Raw genomic sequence first — 20,814 nt, 5'->3', positions numbered from 1 at the left:
TGTGTGTGTTCTGCTGCAGCCTACATTGATTTATTTTATTTGAAGTTCTATTCCGATATTGTGATTTGTTCTGCTGCTACATTGAAGTCTTAAAAATATATGAAATGTGTGTCTCGTAAGCCCCACAGCTGAGTATGTGTGCATATGCATATGGCATTTTTCCCCCAGTGTCGTCTAAAAATTATGCTGTACATTCATGTCTAGAAAATCAGACTTGTGTAAGCCCCGCAAATATACTAAAGTATGTGTGCATCCTGCAGTAACGTCTAAAATGCTTTGAATTAAATCAGCACCTTGTAGAGTGCTGTCCGTTTCCCTCCCATGGATAGCCTACTTGGCTGTTTACTCTGTCTGCCATGCTGCTACGTTGTTTCACAAAATGTTTTTCTCATTGTGTTCTGATACCTCAGAGCCCCCCAGAATAACCCCCCTCTTCTCGCGCTCACTATGTGTTCCGGGACCTCCCGGTTTTACAAATGAAGCACTATCTGTAGGTGCTACAAAGCAAACATTGGCGTCATCTGAAACTTTACCGCTTGCTCTGTAATATCAGTAGCATTTTGATTTCATTAACACATTTCTTACATTAATTTATGAATATTGAAAATATACATTTGTTTTTTATTTGACAATTTTTTATATATCATGCAGACCATAATATACTCTGCAGGCAATTCAAAGTCCCAAAGTGGGATCTCTGCTACTTCTAGAGTTATAATCCCATTTGTAAGCATTAAAAGCAGAGTGAATGTGAAAATGGATTCAAAATGGTTGCGTTTGCTGGTAATTTGCAGGATGTGCAATGATGCAAGTAAAAGGTAATCCAGTGATTGGATTGGTTACATTGCCTACTATGCCAATTTCTCTGTATATAATTTATCATAACTCTAACAGTATCAGAGATCTCACTCTGGGACTTTGTTATTCCATAACCCTTGGTAAAGCCAAAATGCAAAAAATATGCCAACTTTGATTCATTATTTCTCATTTTTGCTTTTAGATACAAATGTCAAATATATGTCAACAATTCTTCCTAAAGCATGGTATTTTTTGTCCTGGTTTCATGAGGAATCACCCAAAACCTTCATTAAATAGCCTAAATATTTCATCGGAGAAACCACACTATACACAAGCTGCTTTCACCCTCAAGCCATTTGATGAGTCATTCTCAAACAAAATGGAAAATTCCTTGATTAACTTCTTTTTTTTTCGCCCCACAAAGACCGCCTTTCTGAGATATGATTATGGGACATTTAAACCAATCCCACATTACTCATTAGACTTTCATTGCGCTAATCTCACCAAGCACCATTGAGAATTGGCAAACTATCCAGTTTTCAGTTAATCTTATTGACTGAATCCAAACTAAACACCAGATTGCCCAATCTCAAAGGCATTTCAGGGCAGGCAATATACAAATGGTTCCAGTATCTATACTGCCACAGATGCTGAGAGATTGCAGTGGTTCTGGTTGATTACAAACGTAAATTTTTTTCATAGACCGCTGTTCAGCTGAGAGCACAATATCCAAACTCTATGTGCTGCACTGGGATAAATTAGTTAAATTCAACATTGTAAAGAAATGTAGGGTTTCTCTCTCATTCTCATATCCAACACTCAAAGGTGTGTGTGGGGGTAACGCCTGATGGTTGCAGACGTTTACAGTTCTGTGATCCAGTGCAATCAACAGATTTCAGTCAGCAGAAGGGCCGTGCACACACACACTCACCCCCTTCCTGTACTGCACACACTGGGGATCATGTCTTGTTGACATGACTAAGCAGCTCGGCTTTGTTCATCTCTTTTTTCCACGTCTCGTAGGTTCTGTAGAATAGTGCCGATCTCCTTGCCAGAGGTGATGCCCATCTTCCTCAAGTCGTGCCTACTCGCGGTGAAGCGAAGAATGGACCATCTGCTCATCTCTGCCAGTAACTTGTCCTCGCCCTGGTACCTAAGCAGCTGACACACTTTACTTTGAGCATCCACCTCTCAACTCTGTAAACAATATACATAAAATGATCTACTAGACCATGTGCTGCTGTCAGGTTAGGCCATCCATGGCAAACTCAGTTCCAAAAGGACACCATCTTGACAGTCATAAAATGGTAAATACAGTTAGTATCATTACATCAACTCATTGTGTTATGCAATGGCTGTGCTTACATCTATGATATAGTCAGTGTAGGGCTTCATGCTGTCTGGATTATCCTGCGATTTATGGAGGTCTCGTCTGTGTTTGACCAGGAAGACATGGCTTGGGAGAATGGTCCTTCCAAGTGCTGCCAGAACCGCTTCATCTCCTCCGTCGCCCTCTGCAGGTAAACCTGGGAATAAAAGCATAACTCTTACACAACTATAATTATGGGACTATCTATAAAAACAATCTATGCTCTAGCTGAGAACATTTCTAGTGATCTGTCACCATAACGACCTAAACATAGTGCTTTGGGGTTTGCTTTACGTAATTGTTTGCATGACTTCTACATGCATACTTTAGGGTTTAGTTTGGATTTAGTCAGTAAGACTAATTGTAAACTGGATAGTTTGCCAATTCTCAATGGTGCTTGGTGAGATTAGAGCAATGAAAGGCTAATGAGTAATGTGGGATTGGTTTAACTGTTCCATAATGATATCTCAGAAAGGTGGTCTTCTTTGACCAATGTATGGGGAGAAAAAAAAAGTGAATCCAGAAATGTTCTATTTTGTTTTGAGAATGACTCATCAAATTTCTCAGATTGAACATTTAGGCTATTTAATAGTGCTGAGCGAATAACCCAAATTTAAAGGGGGGTTTTGGTTATTAAACAACTAATTGACCGAAGTTGGTTCAATTACTTGAATTGCATTTAGTTCTTTTTTTTTTGTAAACCCAACGTGCCGTTTCTCTAGAGAAATTAAATCTTTCACAAGAGAAATCAAGTCCAACTTTGTGGGGCGCTAGGCTGAAAGGAGTTGTCATTAAGCAAATATTCAACCTAGTTCAGCGCAGAAACGTGGTAGTGAACAAAGATGACCATAATCCATTGCACCTGTTGTTTCCAGTTTCGTCAAAGATGGATACAATTTTACACCTGCCTTATTAGATACACACAGACCACATGAGAGGAATGTACACAACACAATGATAAGAGCAAGGGATAGAGACTGTTTATGAAAGTATGCCTTATCTACTTTGAAGAACTAGTAAAATGGTTTGTAAAACAGCTCTGCAGCATGCATAGGCTAGCCTAGCTAAATTGGATGACTAAAGACAGTACAGTATGTGGAGCACAGTATGTGGAGCACAGAGATAACATTGTCTGTCTGGCTGCTACTGCCTGAGCAGAGATAAGATGGCTTTAAGGAATTAAAAATAATAAAGTCAAAAAGACTAGGTAATATACACAACTGAAATACTGTATTATTTCATAGTAGTTTCCTATTTTATATTGATATCTACCCAATGTGGACCTGACAGAGACCATGGAATATTTTCAATGTTTTGGTAATTGAATGTTCACTATTTTTGTCATAATGTCATAATGCATTTAATGTGTATATATATATTTTTTTAAGTTCCAGAAATCGAAAATAATCTAACCGAAACGACCTCAAAAGGCACTAATTACTCAGCACTACTATAATAGTTTTGGGTGATTCCTCACAAAAGCAGGACATAGAAAGGCCAGGATTTTTTGGAACTTTAAATACATTTAATCCATAAAATGGTCCTTTGGAGTAAGGATTGTTGATATATTTGACATCTCCCCATACCATAGTTCCTAGGAAACAGGGCTTTCTACCTCACCTATGGAATGAGCCAGGGACAGCTCATACATGACCTCTAGTGAGTGAGCAGCATGGGTGTCTAACACCTTCTTCCTCAGCTCAATCCAGATGCGCTCCCCTGATATGGCTGCTAGACCACGGGCGTTCTCCCTGATAGCCTCCAGGGGTGCAGGGTCATGTTCCCCTGCCTTGACTGACACTGACCATAAAACCTGGGGGCAGACCGGGAGATATTGACAAGGACAAGAAATATACAATACAGAAATCCTCACATTCTAAAGTTGAATTTGTTAATTGCCATAGCCAAGTCCAACATTAACACCCGTCCCATTTACACCACAGAGATCTCTGGATTACCTGAAGTATCGTAATATTCAAATCAAATCAAATTAATTGGTCACATACATGTGTTTAGCAGATGTTATTGCGAGTGTAGCGAAATGCTTGTGCTTCTAGCTCCGACAGTGCAGTAATATCTAACAGGTAAGATTTAACAGTTTCACAACATATACCCAAAATACATGTAAATCTAAGTAAGGAATGGATTAAGAATATACACATATATCAGAGCGGCATTGGACTAAGATACAGTGGCATAGTATAGAGTACAGTTTATACATTGAGGTGAGTAATGCAAGATACGGAGACATTATTAAAGTGGCTAGTATTTCATTTCTAAGTGGCCAGTGATTCCTAATCTATGTCTATAGGCAGCAGCCTCTGATGTGCTGGAGATGGCTGTTTAAGTCAGTGGTGTAGTATAGAATAAAATACAGTATATACAGTTGAAGTCAGAAGTTTACATACACCTTAGCCAAATACATTTAAACTTCGTTTTTCACAATTCCTGACATTTAATCCTAGTAAAAATTCTCTATTTTTGGTCAGTTAGGATCACCACTTTATTTAGTATTTTATATTTCAGCTTTTATTTCTTTCATCACATTCCCAGTGGGTCAGAAGTTTACATACACTCAATTAGTACTTGCTAGCACTGCCTTTATATTGTTTAACTTGGGTCAAACGTTTCGGGTAGCCTTTCACAAGCTTCCCACAATAAGTTGGGTGAATTTTGGCTCATTCCTCCTGACAGAGCTGGTGTAACTGAGTCAGGTTTGTAGGCCTCCTTGCTCGCACATGCTTTTTCAGTTCTGCCCACACATTTTATATAGGATTGAGGTCAGAGCTTTGTGATGGCCACTCCAATACCTTGACTTTGTTGTCCTTAAGCCATTTTGCCACAACTTTGAAGTATGCTTGGGGTCATTGTCCATTTGGAAGACCAATTTGCAACCAAGCTTTAACTTCCTGACTGATGTCTTGAGATGTTGCTTCAATATATCCACATAATTTTCCTTTCCTCATGATGCCATTTATTTTGTGAAGTGCACCAGCCCCTCCTGCAGCAAAGCACCCCCACAACATGATGCTGCCACCCCCGTGCTTCACGGTTGGGATGGTGTTCTTCGGCTTGCAAGCATCCCCCCTTTCCCCAAAACATAACGATGGTCATTATGGCCAAACAGTTCTAATTTTGTTTCATCAGACCAGAGGACATTTCTCCAAAAAGTACAATCTTTATCCCCATGTGCAGTTGTAAACTGTAGTCTGGCTTTTTTATAGCGGTTTTGAAGCAGTGGCTTCTTCCTTGCTGAGAGGCCTTTCAGGTTATGTCGATATAGGACTTGTTTTACTGTGGATATAGATACTTTTGTGCCCGTTTTCTCCAGCATCTTCACAAGGTCCTTTGCTGTTGTTCTGGGAATGATTTGCACTTTTTGCACCAAAGTACGTTCATTTCTAGGAGACAGAACACATCTCTTTCCTGAGCTGTATGACGGATGCGTGGTCCCATGGTGTTTATACTTGCGTACTATTGTTTGTACAGATGAACGTGGGACCTTCAGGCGTTTGGAAATTGCTCCCAAGGATGAACCAGACTTGTGTAGGTCTACAATTTCTTCTCCTTCCTGAGCGGTATGACGGCTGCATGGTCCCATGGTGTTTATACTTGCGTTTGTCAAGCAAAGAAGCACTGAGTTTGAAGGTAGGCCTTGAAGTACATCCACAGGTACACCTCCAATTGACTCAAATTATGTCAATTAGCCTCTCAGAAGCTTCTAAAGCCATGACATCCTTTTCTGGAATTTTCCAAGCTGTTTATAGGCACAGTCCACTTAGTGTATGTAAACTTCTGACCCACTGGAATTGTGATACAGTGAATTATAAGTGAAATAATCTGTCTGTAAACAATTGTTGGAAAAATTACTTGCGTCATGCACAAAGTAGATGTCATAACCGACTTGCCAAATATATAGTTTGTTAACAAAAATTTGTGGAGTGGTTGAAAAACGAGTTTTAATGACTCCAACCTAAGTGTATGTAAACTTCCGACTTCAACTGTATGTGGTGCCAAACTGGATCAGAACATCTATTGCTTTCTCAGCCAGGCAGGACATCGCTTCCTGCTGTAGATGAGCAACCCAGAACTGTGTCAGTGTGTTTGCCTCAAAAAGCATCTTGCCTCAATCAGTTTATTCCAGTTCAGAATAAAAATTAACTGTATCTTAACAGCAACAGTTCCAACCTAGACTTGTTTTCAACAATAATTTATACAGTAAAATGTACAGTAGGCCTGAATTTTTCATCTTCATCTGTACTGTTTCTTAGGGTTGCACTATCAGTAGCTAGTTAGCTTGCTTTGGCTAATGTTAGTTATTAGCTGTGTAACGTTACAAGGCCGGGGGATTGTTTGAAAGAGGATCTCACATCTACTACTATGAGAGATAGTACTCCCTTATTTCTGCTTACAGTATCATCATCACATGTTATAAAATGACAAGAATGCCTTGTTGGCTGACTTACTTTCCACAAGAACTCCCTGGGTTACTGTCATGTTGTGCCTGAATGTTTGGTCAGGACGTGTCGTTTTATTAATTTGTTTGTTTTGAGAGACTCATTACTAAGCACTTCCCCACACAAAACACATTGTGAGCGCTCCTCGTTATTTCTCAAAGTTTGAATGAAAGAGCAGCGTGTGGGTCGCGGAGTGAACTTCAAGAAAACTGCAGAAAAAATATCCGGTAAACTGCAAAGCACACGGGCATCTCTCCCCTCACCTCTCCCACTCGCGCAGCTGTCAAACTGAGCAGACACCGCTGCTAAGCAGAGAGCGCACTGAACCCAGAGCGCAGTTGCACTTGGCCAAATCAATTCCAGTAATTAATGAAATAATTATACATTTACGTCGCGACCCACCATTAACAGGTCCGCAAACCAAACTTTCAGAAACGCTGATATAGAATCCAATCTAACCCTGTTTGGACAGAAATCTAACCAGACACGTTTTTTGATTTTCTAATGTCAAGTTTGACATTAACGCCAGAAGAGGTGAATATATACTATAAACACACCTAAAAACATGGAGTTGACGGCGAGGTCTCTACGTCTTTCTGCCAGTCTGTAGAACATCCACCTGCAGTGTGGTCACCTCAAAGTTCTCATTGTGAAGCTAGAGATGAAAAGACAAATATGTGTTTTAAAGGCATACACACCTCCTGTACAGCATAATTTGCACTACAATGACTGTAGTGTGAAAGTGATTTTTCTCATCATGGCAAAATCAGAGAGTAAAAAGAAAGGTCGCTAATGAAAGGCAACATCACTTTCTTTTACAACAGCAGTCTTACATCCGGCATCTTTAATTGGATTGTAAACGCAGGGAATATTTGTGTATAGCTGGTCAAACTTCATAGTAATCTTGAGATGCTCTTACTCGGGCAGTGATGGTCCCATGCTTCTCCCCTTTATTGTTGATCCTCCTGATTCCTGCAGTCTGGAACATGCTCTTCATATCCTCTGATGTTGCCATGGTCACAAGTCCACATCCTCTGGCCGTTTCCCAGACAAGAGGTCCCGCACTGCACCCCCTGCTATCCTCAGCTCAAACGTGTACTTGGAGGTCTATGGAGAAAGACAGACATGCCTAAGTACATAAGTTGATAAGATCTATACTGTTGACATGCATTGGCCCCTGCATCACCCAATCATAATTACAAAAAAGTAGACACACGGATTCATTCATTCGGATCCAAACCTGCTTCTCAAACCCTGGCCTCATCACTAATTAGAGTATAAAAAAACTACTCGAGAGGATCAACTTCTGAACAGTGCTACGAATGAATTTGCATGCCACAGACCTTGAAAGGCAGTTATGAATATCTAGACTTTGATCCAGATAAATTGGTTGGTAGCTAGCTAAGTAAAAGTTGATGAGAATGTGATAGAGTATACCTGGCTTCTGCTCTCACCTGCTATTCCATTCAGTCCATCACTGAATAAGGACTGTAACTCTGTAGTCTTCAGCTGCATGGTAAGGAGACTTCTGAAACTCGAAGTGAAACGAACTCTGCTAATCACCACAGGATTCAGGATTCTCCCCCACATCTAGATGATGTTGAGCAGAGGGACTGTTAGCTATAGCTAGCTGTGGTTAGCTAGCTATGATGTACAGTGGCAATGAATTAACTAACGTTAGTGGTGGTTGCAACACACATTCTGCTAATGTTAGATAACCCAAGCAACTACCGTAGACATTTCATTACAGCTAGTACCTAGCCTTCAGACATGGATTCCATGTTTTTCATATAACCAGGTTCCACTAGCTAACGTTAGCTAGCTACAGTACAGTAGCTAACTGAAGCATATTGGCTCAAGTGAGCTATATATATATATATAATATTTAAATCTGGTAAAGTATACTTATATCGTCATGCAGCTGGGTATCAATTTCATGTGAACTGACCTTCAACAAAAGATGAAGAATTTCACTACTTTGGGAGTGTTAGAAACATTCCCATTTCATGCTAATTCAACAACAGGAAGTGTGCTTTCACAGCACGAGCTCGCTGACCAATGAGAGTGCCTTTCGTCGTAAAAAAGGGCGGGGTAAAGAAGAACAACGTGGGATGTCACTCAAACATTATTTGCATGAACTGTTACTTTGTTGTACACTTTTGTGTCCTCGGTCTGTTACTTTGTTACGTCTTTTGGGCAGTCTCTACCTAAGCCTATCATTTCCCCTAAACCTAATGTCATAATTCCACTTGTCAGCTAATTTTGACTGAGCTATAGACAGATTAATAGAGACTGGAAATATATGGTTGATGACGCTTACATTGATTCATTAGATCACTCTAAAATATATCAAACTTCATCAGAGAGATTAGTGTTGCGCGGTATGCCGAAACTTTGGTACTTTTTCAGTACTAGAACATGAAAAACGGTTTCGGTACTATAGTTTGTGTACTTTCGGTACTTCTGTCAAATATGTGCACGTCATCTACTGAATGGGAGAGGATCAAGTATTTTGGTGCGTTCAAGATTACTGGGAACTCTGAAAAATATGAGGTCGTGATGTCAGTGATCCTCATGTCAGAAAGTCCCGAGTTGGAATTCTGAGTTGGATGACCGTTCAAAACGATTTTTCCCAGTCGGTGCTTGTTTTTTCCCCCGAGTTTACAGTTGTCTTGAACGCACTGAAGTCGGAAGTTGGAGATTTCTGAGTTCCCAGTTGTTTTGAAAGTGCCTTGTCTATCAGTGCAGCAAATGCCCCCTTATAGTATGAGAGCACCATACCTGCTCCACTGATGCCTCGTTCAAAACAACGTGCTTCTTCTATGCAAATGTTGTTGAATAGTACAATAAAATAAGTCCCAAATGGAAGGGAAACAGATTATAGCCCCATGAAATCAGCCAAAACAAGCTCAATAAATCAATGCATGCACACACTCCTATTGAATATGAATTAAACTGTTTTATAAATAGGCCTAGGCTACGTCTTTATTTTCCCAGTTTATCAATATACTAGAGATATACCATTCAAATAAATTATTACCATTATGTTGTTATGTAGTTTGATTGGTAAAAAACAAACAAAGTCAAATCGATTGTATGATTGATTAATGAATGCATACTTCAAAAATCATAAATTTAAAATGTAATGATATTAAATTCAAAAGATCTGTCTGATCAATTGCCATTCTGCGTCTTTGGCTAAAGCACCTTCTTTTTTGTAGTGGTATTGTTTTGGTATTGAGTTACTTGATGGCATCTAGCATCGTGATGGCATCGAGTATCGTTATACTAAACCTGGTATCGGGTTGAAGTCAAAGTTCTGGTATCGCGACAACACTACTGGGGAGTGCCAATATGGCCGACCGGTGGCTTCAAAGCATCTCAATGGCCAATACATGTCAACTCCAACACACAGTTGTATATAAACCGTGGATTGCTGATGCGCTGTATTGGTCAGTGAGAGGCTTTGAAGCCACCGGTCGGACATACTACCACTAGTCCTCCATAGGAATGAATGGAATTCTACAGTATTTCATTTTACATGTCTCAAAATTACATGTATTTAAATATTTTTTTTTATTTTAGTTGGGACTGTAATACTCACTCTTAATAAAGGACATTTGAAAAAATATATATATATTCATGTTTTATTTTTATGTTTAACTCACATAATATAATTTAAGCGTATGCATTAAGGTGTCTAATAGAATACACGTGGAAAAAAACACATTTAGACAATAATAAATGCATTTCTATACCTTCCAAAATATTTGTTTACGCCGGTAGGGTAGTGCCAAGATGGGGGCGAGGTGGCTTCAAAATAGTGCCTTAGAATATCATCTAGTGTGTATATAAATAATTGGTTTATTAACATCATTGGTTGACTGGTTGGTTTGAAAGCTATCGCGAGAAATGGAAGGGGTATTTTTTTAATGACATTTGAGCATAATCTTCCTTTTGCTGTAGCCAGAAATACTTTATGCAGCCTACAACAAGCATATTAATTATATTTCATAGTCTTCATACAGTAGCAAAATGGCCAAGGTAGAACTCACACCGCTGAGACCCTGGGACGATTTCTTCCCAGGTTCTGACCGATTTGCTAAACCAGACGTGAGAGATTTACCTAAATGGAACAACAGGGTTGTCAACAACTTGCTTTACTATCAGACGAACTATTTGGCGATGGCTGTCATGGTTTTCCTTGTTGTGGGGTAAGTAGCATGAGACGCTTTCCACAATTTCTATCGACAACATAAAATATCTGGAACTCTGCTTTACAGTAGGCCACCATTACCTAGTCTATTAATCTACGTTAACTCTAGCCATCACCTTAACTGTTGTGTTGACGTCTATAAAAGCTGCAATCTGGGATTCGTTTTTGAGCAAAATGACAGCCCCGCCACTTGTTTTGGTATAGAGGCCTACATTATTGGTGCTTCTTGTTTTTTGTTGTTGTGAACAATGGAGTACATGCTGGGTTATGATAGGGTAAAACAGTTGCGCTAAAAGTTGAGGCATACATTCTTAAAGAATAATTTTCAATGTGTAACCTATGACCAATGAACATATTCCCAGATCTAAGATTGTACTTTTAACTGATGTGTTGGTGTTGGGTATCATTTGTGAATTATGGGTGCAGAGAGACTCACTTTAAAGTCTAATCATAGGAGCTTCCTGCCATGTTCATTTCCACCAAAGCATATGTTGGCATTTTGTAATTTCTTACAATTCATCTGAATGAGCTTTCTCCTTCTATTGCCATGTCTGAAGGTTGGCAGCATGATATGGCTATATCTTGGCTAATGCCAAGAGAGACTGAGTGCATGATTGGTAAAACAAAGTCTCCAGACCTATTTTGGGCATAGAGGATGTGGACACGCTTCGCAGGTTGAGAGACTTGTGTCCTGCATCCTCCTGAAACTCGACTTGCAAAGACTTATTGCAAATGTAGTTAAGCTTTTCTGTTATGATGTTCACATTTAATTTCACAATCACTTTAGAAAATTGATATAAAGGCCTTGCTAGTGTCTCATTTCTTCATTTGTTTCTAGAATTGCTCAGATTTATGACATTGTCATTTCACAATTGGTGGAACATAGATGTAACCCGTCATGACTACATGACTAACAATTGATCACAAAAATGACTTAAGAGGAAGAGTTTCCACTTAAGAAATGTGGAGTTAGGGTTTCTAAAAATAGTCATATTTTGGCTAGACCTACTTGATTATGATGACACACTGTTGCTATGGTGGTCAGCTATTAAGCCCCTAATCCCTGCTCACTTATCAGCTGCTGTTCTAGATAACAGGAATATGAGATGAATAGAGCACAGAGAGTAAGCTGTCCTTAATAAAATAAATAAAAATAACCGGGGGTTGGGGAAAGCTCACCATTGGAGTCTGAAGATATAACGTCAGAGAGTCGTATGATCTAAAACAACACTCTAGAATATAGTCTGAGACAAACTATTGGGAATTCTAACATCCCTAACATCGCTTCATAGGCTATGTCAAAACTACTTGCTGTTTAAAAGTTCCTCTCATCCTTCATTAGGCCATTTTTTTTGCCAGTTATAGTAAATGTTACTGCTTTGTAATCTTTTGATGATGTAGATTCACTTCAGTAACACGTCACCATAATATTTGAAATTGCTCTTATTGTGATTATTAATTAATAATGTTTTGTAGAAATACAAATTTTCATTCGAAAATTGGAAGTCATGTTGATGTATTGACAGTCTTTCACCACTAGATGGTATCACTGACTACAATGTATGAAAGCTCAACTCTTCCACACTGTTCCAGCCAGTGTATGATCCTACCCGTTCATTATGTTGTGCTTCCCTGCAGGTTCCTGAACCCTATGGAGATGTTCTTGGGCATGGCGGTGGTGTCGTTGGTCTTCCTGGGCTCAGTGTGGGCTGGAGAGAATAAGGCCATGATCAAGGACTTTAAGAGGCAGAACCCCACATTATTTGTCATGGCAGTGATGCTTGCCAGCTACTTCCTCATGTCTCTCTTCGATGGCGTCATGGTCTTCATATTTGGGATCACGTTTCCTCTTCTCTGTACGTTATTTTTGTATTAATTGTTTCTTTTAGCCTACACTTCATTATGTCATCACATTAGTTCTAGGCAGAGAGGTGTCATGCAAATTTAAGAGTATTAATCTGCATCTATTTCTTTGGATTTCAGTGATCTTTGCACATGCCTCATTTCGCCTTCGCAACATGAAGAATAAACTGGAGAATAAAATGGAGGGGGCGGGGCTAAAGAAGTCACCAATAGGTATACTACTGGATGCACTGGGCCAGCAGGAAGAGAGTCTGCAAAAGATCCAAGAATTCCTGGAAGGAAAACTAAAGGAAGGATGAGAACTTCACACAGACACAGTCCCTGTGTTGTCGTAGGTCCCCTATCAGCCTCCTTGGCCTCTGACCCGATGGGAAAATATTCCTTTGCACACCCCCTTTTAACGTGCAGTCTCATTGCATGCAGTCAATGTTGAATAGGAATGATTGTAATACATCTCAGCTTGTTTGAAAACTTCAGCTAGAAACCGTATTGCCTACTGCACATGCAAGTGTATGTGTGTTTAGACTAGAGAACATAATTGCACATGCAAGTGTATGTGTGTTTAGACTAGAGAACATAATTGCACATGCAAGTGTATGTGTGTTTAGACTAGAGAACATAATTGCACATGCAAGTGTATGTGTGTTTAGACTAGAGAACATAATTGCACATGCAAGTGTATGTGTGTTTAGACTAGAGAGCATAATTGCACATGCAAGTGTATGTGTGTTTAGACTAGAGAGCATAATTGCACATGCAAGTGTATGTGTGTTTAGACTAGAGAACAATTGCACATGCAAGTGTATGTGTGTTTAGACAAGAGAGCATAATTGCACATGCAAGTGTATGTGTGTTTAGACTAGAGAACATAATTGCACATGCAAGTGTATGTGTGTTTAGACTAGAGAACATAATTGCACATGCAAGTGTATGTGTGTTTAGACTAGAGAACATAATTGCACATGCAAGTGTATGTGTGTGTTTAGACTAGAGAGCATGTGTTGAAAACACGCGTTAGTTTAACCTCAGGATATTTGTTACTCCACCCAAAACTTGTCAGGGCACTTTTTTTTTTTTTAAAGTAGTGATGTCTGCATCTCAATAGTTCACACGTGAGTCTTCCCCATTGAATGGATTTCTGTGTGTAGTTGGGCAAGTGTTTCCAAACCCTATATGCAATATTTATACAACTTATTTATATTTTGTGACTTTTGTAAATATAATCAGTGAAAATATTGTGGCGCTAAAAGCAAAACTGTGACCGGACTGATTGAGGTCACTTGGATTGAAAAATAAACAGAACTATGTTTATTGTTCCATAGATGAATTCACAATTTATCTCGCAAATTAAGCAGTAGGGAATTAGCTTTTAAAGTGCTGTGCATTCTCCCTTTTATTGATGCAAACATTGCAATGTGAAAATGCTGATTTGTGGAGAGTAGAACTTTACTACCTGTACTTTGCTACTAAGCTTTACTACCTTTCTTATTGGTCTCAGTCCTCAGAAGATCTGGAGGTGTTTAATCTATGCTTAATTATTTTCAATTAAGAGGAACAACTTGGCTATGAAGGAGAAATTGTGAAATCACTGTAAATTATTAGTTGTGAATTTTTGTTTTCAACAAGTGTTAAATAAATACAGTACCAGTCAAGTTTGGACACACCTACTCATTCAAGGGTTTTTCTGTGTTTTTACTATTTTCTACATTGTAGAATAACAGTGAAGACATCAAAACTATGAAATAACACAATCATGTGGTAACCAAAAAAGTGTTAAATCAAAATATAGTTTAGATTTTAGATTCTTCAAAGTAGCCACCCTTTGCCTTGATGACGGCTTTGCACACTCTTGGCATTCTCTCGGCATTCTCTCAACCAGCTACACCTGGAATGCTTTTCCAACAGTCTTGAAGGAGTTCCCACATATGCTGAGAACTTGTTGGCTGCTTTTCCTTCACTCTGCGGTCCAACTCATCCCAAACCATCTCAATTGGGTTGAGGTCTGGTGATTGTGGAGGCCAGGTCTCCTTGGTCAAATAGCCTTTACACTGCCTGGAGGTGTGTTTTGGGTCATTGTCCTGTTGAAAAACAAATGATAGTCCCACTAAGCCTAAACCACATGGGATGGCGTATTGCTGCAGAATGCTGTGGTCGCCATGCTGGTTAAGTGTGCCTCGAATTCTAAATAAATCATGACAGTGTCACCAGCAAAGCACCATCACACCGCCTCCATGCTTTACGGTGGGAATCACACATGCGGAGATCATCCGTTCACCTACACTACGTCTCACAAAGACACGGCGGTTGGAATAGAAAATCTCACATTTGGACTCATCAGGCCAAAGGACAGATTTCCACCGGTCTAATGTCCATTGCTCGTGTTTCTTGGCCCAAGCAAGTCTCATCTTTTTATTGGTGTCCTTTAGTAGTGGTTTCTTTGCAGCAATTCGACCATGAAGGCCTGGTTCATGTAGTCTCCTCTGAACAGTTGATGTTGAGATGTGTCTGTTACTTGAACTCTGTGAAGAATTTATTTAGGCTGCAATTTCTGAGGCTGGTAACTCTAATGAATTTATCCTCTTTTCTGGATTGACTGACCTTCATGTTTTAAAGTAATGGTGGACTGTCATTTCTCTTTGCTTGTTTGAGCTGTTCTTGCCATAATATGGACTTGGTCTTTTACCAAATAGGGCTATCTTTTGTATACCACCCCTACCTTGTCACAACACAACTGATTGGCTCAAACGCATTAGGAAGAAAGTAAAATTCCGCAAATTTACTTTTAACAAGGCACACCTGTTAATTGAAACGCATTCCAGGTGACAACCTCGTGAAGCTGGTTGACAGAATGCCAAGAGTGTGCGAAGCTGTCATCAAGGCAAAGGGTGGCTACTTTGAAGAATCTCAAATGTAAAATATATTTTGATTTAACACTTTTTTTGCTTACTACATGATTCCATATGTGTTATTTCATAGTTTTGATGTCTTCTATTATTCTACAATGTAGAAAATTGTAAAAATAAAGAAAAACCCTTGAATGAATAGGTGAGTCCAAACTTTTGACTTGTACTGAATATGTTTCAAGCAGAAAATCATAGTTCTGTGCCCAGGAACGCCAAGGTAACCTGTCTAAATCGCCCCGTAGCACTCACATCTGTAGCCATTAAATGCTTAGGGTGTTTTTTTCTCACTGAATTCAAAGGTTTATTTAATAACAACATGGGGGAAAAAGTAACCTGACATTCTACGCTAATAAAAGGACCAAACAAAAGAACCAAGCCAATTGTGTCCTAATAAACTATATGAGAGATATTCAATATTGTGAATTTCATAATCAAATGACCTTTGAACAAGCGTTTGATTTAGAACTTCAAAGGAATGTGGGATCCTAACCTATGTCCCATCAGCATTCACTCAGCGCCTCACCCTGTTTTATCTCCACAGTACCTCCAGGGTGATGGATGGCCTAACTTTTACCTTCTCTCCCCTTGTCCCAATGCTAATCAATAGGCTGCAGTAGATTATAGTGAAGAGCAGAATACTGCACAGTCAGTGACAGAGTGGATTCATCTGCAGTCACTCAACGCCAAACCTTCTCTGGATTGCTGTGTCAGCTACTTTGGCCTCTCATAGGCTCACATTGGAAATTCATTTCAAATCATGAAGTGATCATTCTATTGCACTTACAAGCCTTGGAGAGAAAATTTTATGATTTACACAGCGGTGTCTTTTTTTAAGTGTGTGTGCGTGAGAGCGATGGAGAGAGAAAGATAGACAGCAGGAACTGATGGCCTGGGTGTACTCGGGTGCAGTGTTTTAAGTGTGAGTGGTAGAGAGAGTTCAGCTGCAAGGCCTTATCGGTCCTCTCAGAGAACTGCACAAGTGTGATTTATGTCTCCTCCTGCGCCACTTTTCTTTCATGCAGAAAACATTGAGCAACCTGGGAGCACACAAACACACAAGCCCCAGCGGCAGTAAACTCAAGTAAAGTCTCAGAGCAGAGAACACGGTGGAGGCTCTTGTTCTCTCCCCTCCAGCTTTTGTGCTGATTTACACAAACATGTCTGTTGTGTGAAGCAGCTGGTCCAACAGGCATGTGTTTGGTGTATTGCCTCCTGATCTGAACAGATGTTTAGTGAGGCTTTAAGAACATACGTGTTACTCTGGCAAGGAGCCCGGTGAGGAAACATCCTTTGTGCTGCCGAGACTCTCCCCAAAACACACGCATCTTTGCTGTAGTGTGTTTAGAATATTTTGAACAGGGATTCAAAAAAGTATTTCCTAACTAGCCATTACTGGCAGACCATGACCAGTGTAATCCTCCCTGTCAGGCTTTTTAACTTTGCTGTGTGAATGCATTTGACCACAGTTTGCTGACAGCACATGTAGTTTTGTATTTAGCATTTTTTGGGCTGTTGTGTTCTCATGTGCTGTTAGGGGTTTGGGGATGACATCTGTCTCTTGTCTTTGTTGGAACAAGTCAGTCACTTGGCATGAAATGGAGTAATTCAGCATAATGCAACATTCATGAAGTCAGCTCATCCCGGCTCACGTCAACACTGTCAGCTGGCTGTGCATGCCTTTTTTATTTTTTTTTATTTTTTACCTTTATTTAACTAGGCAAGTCAGTTAAGAACAAATTCTTATTTTCAATGACGGCCTAGGAACAGTGGGTTAACTGCCTGTTCAGGGGCAAAACGACAAATTTGTACCTTGTCAGTTCGGGGATTTGAACTTGCAACCTTCCGGTTACTAGTCCAACGCTCTAACCACTAGACTACGCTGCCGCCCCTTAATCCATCATGCCATCAGAACCCTGTATCAGTCGGTCATATCCCGCACGAGACCACTTTAACCTGCAGTGCTATGAGACATCTACCCTATATTACGGTTTCTTCATGATCTCACAAACAATAACCCCCCCCCAGTTTAGGTACAGAACACTGATCCAGCTAACCCCTCAACTACAGGTCAGGAATATTGCTCCCTGAGCAGAAGTAAGACCGGCTGCTCTGAGGCGTGATGACCCATTATCATCCGGATTGACAGCTGCTTTACCCTGAGCAGGGTAAGCAGCAGGCAGGGTCTAGCTAACCACATGTCTGCACTTGATATCAGGGGAGTGTCTTTGTGGTCTATAGACACATACAGGAGCCCATTGTTTATGTAGTCTTGTGTCAGCTGGAACAGCCGTCGTGATATTCCGGTGCAGCTGTTGTCCAGGGAGGAGGTGGAGAGGGACTGGGGAAGACAGCTGTTGTCCAGGGAGGAGGCGGAGAGACTGGGGAAGACAGCTGTTGTCCAGGGAGGAGGTGGAGAGGGACTGGGGAAGACAGCTGTTGTCCAGGGAGGAGGCGGAGAGAGACTGGGGGAAGACAGCTGTTGTCCAGGGAGGAGGTGGAGAGGGACTGGGGAAGACAGCTGTTGTCCAGGGAGGAGGTAGAGAGAGACTGGGGAAGACAGCTGTTGTCCAGGGAGGAGGTGGAGAGAGACTGGGGAAGACAGCTGTTGTCCAGGGAGGAGGTGGAGAGGGACTGGGGAAGACAGCTGTTGTCCAGGGAGGAGGTGGAGAGGGACTGGGGAAGACAGCTGTTGTCCAGGGAGGAGGTGGAGAGGGACTGGGGAAGACAGCTGTTGTCCAGGGAGGAGGTGGAGAGGGACTGGGGAAGACAGCTGTTGTCCAGGGAGGAGGCGGAGAGACTGGGGAAGACAGCTGTTGTCCAGGGAGGAGGTAGAGAGAGACTGGGGAAGACAGCTGTTGTCCAGGGAGGAGGTGGAGAGGGACTGGGGAAGACAGCTGTTGTCCAGGGAGGAGGCGGAGAGGGACTGGGGAAGACAGCTGTTGTCCAGGGAGGAGGTAGAGAGAGACTGGGGGAAGACAGCTGTTGTCCAGGGAGGAGGTGGAGAGGGACTGGGGAAGACAGCTGTTGTCCAGGGAGGAGGTAGAGAGAGACTGGGGAAGACAGCTGTTGTCCAGGGAGGAGGTGGAGAGGGACTGGGGAAGACAGCTGTTGTCCAGGGAGGAGGTGGAGAGAGACTGGGGAAGACAGCTGTTGTCCAGGGAGGAGGTGGAGAGGGACTGGGGGAAGACAGCTGTTGTCCAGGGAGGAGGTAGAGAGAGACTGGGGAAGACAGCTGTTGTCCAGGGAGGAGGCGGAGAGACTGGGGAAGACAGCTGTTGTCCAGGGAGGAGGTGGAGAGAGACTGGGGAAGACAGCTGTTGTCCAGGGAGGAGGTGGAGAGAGACTGGGAAAGACAGCTGTTGTCCAGGGAGGAGGCGGAGAGACTGGGGAAGACAGCTGTTGTCCAGGGAGGAGGTGGAGAGAGACTGGGGAAGACAGCTGTTGTCCAGGGAGGAGGTGGAGAGAGACTGGGGAAGACAGCTGTTGTCCAGGGAGGAGGTGGAGAGAGACTGGGGAAGACAGCTGTTGTCCAGGGAGGAGGTGGAGAGAGACTGGGGAAGACAGCTGTTGTCCAGGGAGGAGGCGGAGAGGGACTGGGGAAGACAGCTGTTGTCCAGGGAGGAGGTGGAGAGGGACTGGGGAAGACAGCTGCTGTCCAGGGAGGAGGTAGAGAGAGACTGGGGAAGACAGCTGTTGTCCAGGGAGGAGGTGGAGAGGGACTGGGGAAGACAGCTGTTGTCCAGGGAGGAGGTGGAGAGAGACTGGGGAAGACAGCTGTTGTCCAGGGAGGAGGTGGAGAGAGACTGGGGAAGACAGCTGTTGTCCAGGGAGGAGGTGGAGAGAGACTGGGGAAGACAGCTGTTGTCCAGGGAGGAGGTGGAGAGAGACTGGGGAAGACAGCTGTTGTCCAGGGAGGAGGCGGAGAGAGACTGGGGAAGACAGCTGCAAAAGTATGTCTCTCTCACGCTCTGTCTTGGGTAAACTCAAGGACCTGGAACCCTCCGAAACCTCCCCAGAGTTCAGTGGCGTTAAGAGCCATAACACTCCAAGGAGGGATACACAAAGCAAGCTGGTGAACTGTAGCCTCAATAGTAGGGTCAACAGTGGTGGAATGGTAGCAGGATATACTTGAAGTGCTGAGAAATGTGTGCTGGCTGACTGAGGGAGGAAAAAGGTGAAGGGTCACATTCTGCTCCATGTTTTGTTCCAAAATCACACTTGCACTAACTACATGGACAGAGTTTTGACTAGTAAGTGAAGTGAAACGTTGCAAAATGTAGATAGAAATCTAATGAATAGAGCAGACTCCTTTCCCTATTCAGCATGACCATTATATATGTACTTCTGCATTTCTTTTTGAATGTTCTTCAATGTTGTACCCTTATGAACAGGCCCAGGTTTAGAGCCGTTTACTCTAGCTTGTCATAGATGGGAAGGGCAGTGGGTGTCAGCCTTTAAACAAACTGGTTTGTCTGGTTTACAACTTATGCAGACACATAACCAGCGACTACACAGTGGTCAGAAAATGGAGCTAAAGCAGCCTAATTGAGTCTTAAATTCTGAGGCTAGCAACAGTTGTTAACAGCTATGACAGGTTATACTCTGCTACTCTGATATACTCGTTGTCACATTGTCATATTTCACCCCAATAAGTTGCCACTAGCAAGTGCAGGGGGATAGATATACACTGTGTACAAAACATTAAGGACACCTCTTTCCATGAGACTGACCAGGTGAATCCAGATGAAAGCTATGATCCCTTATTGATGTAACTTGTTAAATCAGCTTCAAATCAGTGTAGATGAAGGGGAGGAGACAGGTTAAAGATTTTTAAGCCTTGTGACAATTGAGACATGGAGTACGTGTGCCATTCAGAGGGTGACATAAGTGTAAGAGCCGTTTGAAAAGACTGCCTGAGATTTCCGTCTGTTTTGGTGGGATGGTGTTATGGCCTGCCTGGTGACCTCACCAGTCGGTAAATTAGTTAATAGGCCAATAAAAAAAGTTCCAAACCTCTCTGCCAATAACAGTTAGTTTTTGGTTTTCCCCTCCCCACTCAGAGCACTCCCAGACAGTCCTAGAAAAATTCTTACATCAGAAATTGCTCTTTGATAAAAAGCTATTTTTGTTTCTTTTTGACCATTTTAATTAAAAACAAATCACAGTAAGGTACTTAATTGTTACCCAGAAATGATTTGATATAAAACA

At 41.6% G+C, this 20,814-nt stretch overlaps 1 protein-coding gene and 1 pseudogene across 1 annotated transcript; one reads left to right on the top strand and one right to left on the bottom strand.

The window, feature by feature from the left end:
• Window positions 1-600: 600 nt before the first annotated feature.
• On the bottom strand, window positions 601-7,888 carry LOC129815865 (CCA tRNA nucleotidyltransferase 1, mitochondrial-like; annotated as a pseudogene).
• A 2,606-nt stretch (window positions 7,889-10,494) lies between these two features.
• On the top strand, window positions 10,495-14,379 carry LOC129815022 (PRA1 family protein 3-like). Its single transcript, XM_055868286.1, has 3 exons — window positions 10,495-10,838; window positions 12,479-12,696; window positions 12,824-14,379. The coding sequence occupies exons 1-3, from the start codon at window positions 10,660-10,662 to the stop codon at window positions 13,000-13,002; spliced, it is 576 nt and encodes a 191-aa protein (XP_055724261.1). The 5' UTR covers window positions 10,495-10,659; the 3' UTR covers window positions 13,003-14,379.
• The last annotated feature ends 6,435 nt before the right edge of the window (window positions 14,380-20,814 follow it).

Source organism: Salvelinus fontinalis, chromosome 18 (genome assembly GCF_029448725.1).
Source record: "Salvelinus fontinalis isolate EN_2023a chromosome 18, ASM2944872v1, whole genome shotgun sequence".
NCBI classification, from domain to species: domain Eukaryota; kingdom Metazoa; phylum Chordata; class Actinopteri; order Salmoniformes; family Salmonidae; genus Salvelinus; species Salvelinus fontinalis.
Note: the sequence above shows the minus strand (reverse complement) of the source record. Positions and strands in the feature narration are given on the sequence as shown.

Excerpts from the sequence above, each read along its gene's own strand:
- LOC129815022 (XM_055868286.1), top strand. The coding sequence starts at position 10,660 with ATGGCCAAGGTAGAACTCACACCGCTGAGACCCTGGGACGATTTCTTC. Across the intron at positions 10,839-12,478 it reads ATGGTTTTCCTTGTTGTGGG|GTTCCTGAACCCTATGGAGA; the intron begins GTAAGTAGCATG and ends GCTTCCCTGCAG. Across the intron at positions 12,697-12,823 it reads GATCACGTTTCCTCTTCTCT|TGATCTTTGCACATGCCTCA; the intron begins GTACGTTATTTT and ends TTTGGATTTCAG.